This window comes from Lipotes vexillifer, unplaced genomic scaffold (genome assembly GCF_000442215.2).
Source record: "Lipotes vexillifer unplaced genomic scaffold, Lipotes_vexillifer_v1.1 scaffold429, whole genome shotgun sequence".
Lineage (NCBI taxonomy): Eukaryota > Metazoa > Chordata > Mammalia > Artiodactyla > Lipotidae > Lipotes > Lipotes vexillifer.
The window spans coordinates 491,143-492,881 of record NW_006784171.1 but is presented as its reverse complement, the minus strand read 5'-3'; the positions used below and the strand labels follow the sequence as shown (position 1 = coordinate 492,881).

At 63.7% G+C, this 1,739-nt stretch overlaps 1 protein-coding gene across 1 annotated transcript in view; it reads right to left on the bottom strand.

The window, feature by feature from the left end:
* EMILIN2 (elastin microfibril interfacer 2) overlaps window positions 1-1,739 on the bottom strand; it is a 50,701-nt gene that overhangs the window by 1,886 nt on the left and 47,076 nt on the right. Inside the window, exons 6-7 of the mRNA XM_007456556.1 lie at window positions 1,015-1,047; window positions 341-469 (exon numbers count right to left, since the gene is read on the bottom strand). Of these exons, the coding sequence (XP_007456618.1) occupies window positions 341-469; window positions 1,015-1,047 (162 nt within the window). The remainder of the gene's footprint in view (window positions 1-340; window positions 470-1,014; window positions 1,048-1,739) is intronic.

Below are 1,739 nucleotides of genomic sequence, written 5' to 3'. Positions count from 1 at the left end.
CCGGGGGGGGGGGGGGCAGCGGCGGACCAGGGGGTCCTGGCTCTCCTCCCGCAGGCGAGATGCCCGCGGCCCCGAGGACAGCAGCCCAGGCACCGGGGTGGCCTCCCGTCCCAGCTCTTCTCGGGGGTTGGGAACCACATGGACCGAACCCCCGGCAGGGCGAGTGGTTCTGCCCAGAGCAGGCGCCCTGCGCTGCTGCTGACCCACTTGGGGCTCAGAAACCAGGAATCCTGCAGGCGGCGGCGTGGGCGCACCTGTTGTGGCAGCCGCGAGGCACCCTCCTCACAGCCTCCCGGCTGGGAGAGTCCTCCCGAGCGGCCGTGTGTGCGGGCGGACTCACCGGTGCTGGGGTCGTACACGTCCCCGTCGTTCACCAGCACTTTGTTAAAGAGGACGACGCCCGCATCGCTGGGGAAAGGCTTCCGGGTGAGCCCCGCAGAGAAGGACACCAGAGACGGCGCCGGGACCCCTGGGCAGAGAGAGGATGCACCTGCAGTCAGGCCCCGGGCCGAGGCCCGCGCGCCGTCCCGAGGGGCAGCCTGGGCCTTGCATTTCGCCTCAAAGTGGGCACACCCCCTCCTCACACCCTCGGCCCGACAGTGCCCTTGTCAGAGGGGCAGGCAGTTGCTGGGAGTGCTCATGCGTGGACTGCGCTGGCCGCTGCGTGAGACGGGAGGCTTCGCGCATGCGTGGGCCTTGTGTAGGATGTCTGGGGTGGGGGCGCTGAGGCCCCACAAGGTGCTTCTGTGTGAGCGCTTCTGCGATGAGAGCTGGGAGGCTGCGCGCGGACACGCGAGGGGTGGCTTTGCGCGTGCGTGATGCTATGCGGCGGGGGTGGGGGCGGCGCGCGCACGCGCGTTTGTGTTCGTGCACACGCTAGCAAGTGAGCCGGGGAGAGCTGCACCCGTGCTAATCGCCCAGAGGGAGGAGAAAGGACCCGCAGGTGGGGGCGGCGGGGGGGAACGGGGGCTGCCCAGGACTGCCCACCTCGGCCTCCCGTCCTCGCTAACGTACCTGGGGAGGCTACAGGCGGTGACTTGGGGTACCCTGAAAAACAAAACGCAGATGCAGTGTCAAAGCCCTAATAGCGCACCTCATTTTCCTGAGCCCCTCCTTTTCTGCCTGTTCCTCACACTGTGTAAGTAGACATTAAAAGCACCCACTCCAGCTGCCTGCACAGAGAAGACAGCCCTGAGAACGAACTGGCTGGGGGAATAGGAAAGAAGATGGGCTGGAGCCTTGGGGCCCACGCCAGCGAGCGGGCTACAGACCGACATGTCCCCTCCCACGCTTGCCCTCCAGGAGCAGGGACTGTTCACTAGCTTTGCCCCCAGGTAGACTGGATGCAGTGTTTGTCGTATGGATGCGTGGAAGGAAGGACAGACGTACAATGAACAAATTGCCCAAAAGAATATAAAGCATCCAAGATACGTGGAACAGAAGGAAAACTGTCACCTTAGAAAAGTCCCCACACCTGCCTGCGAGCGAGCTGGGATCACTGGAGCTTGGGGTGGCTGAGAAGGAACGGCAGTGACCCCACCTACCCAGCAGCCACGGTGCTTCATTCAGGCAGGCTGGCCTTGCCTGTGGCTGAGTGCCTCCAACTGGCAGCTTGGTTTAACTCTGAGGTGACTGGTTGGTACTATCCTGTGACAGCTGATGTGAACTACCCCAAGCAGCATCACGTGTTTATATGTCCTAGCCCAGAGCCTCAGCTTCCTCATCTATCGGTAGAATAT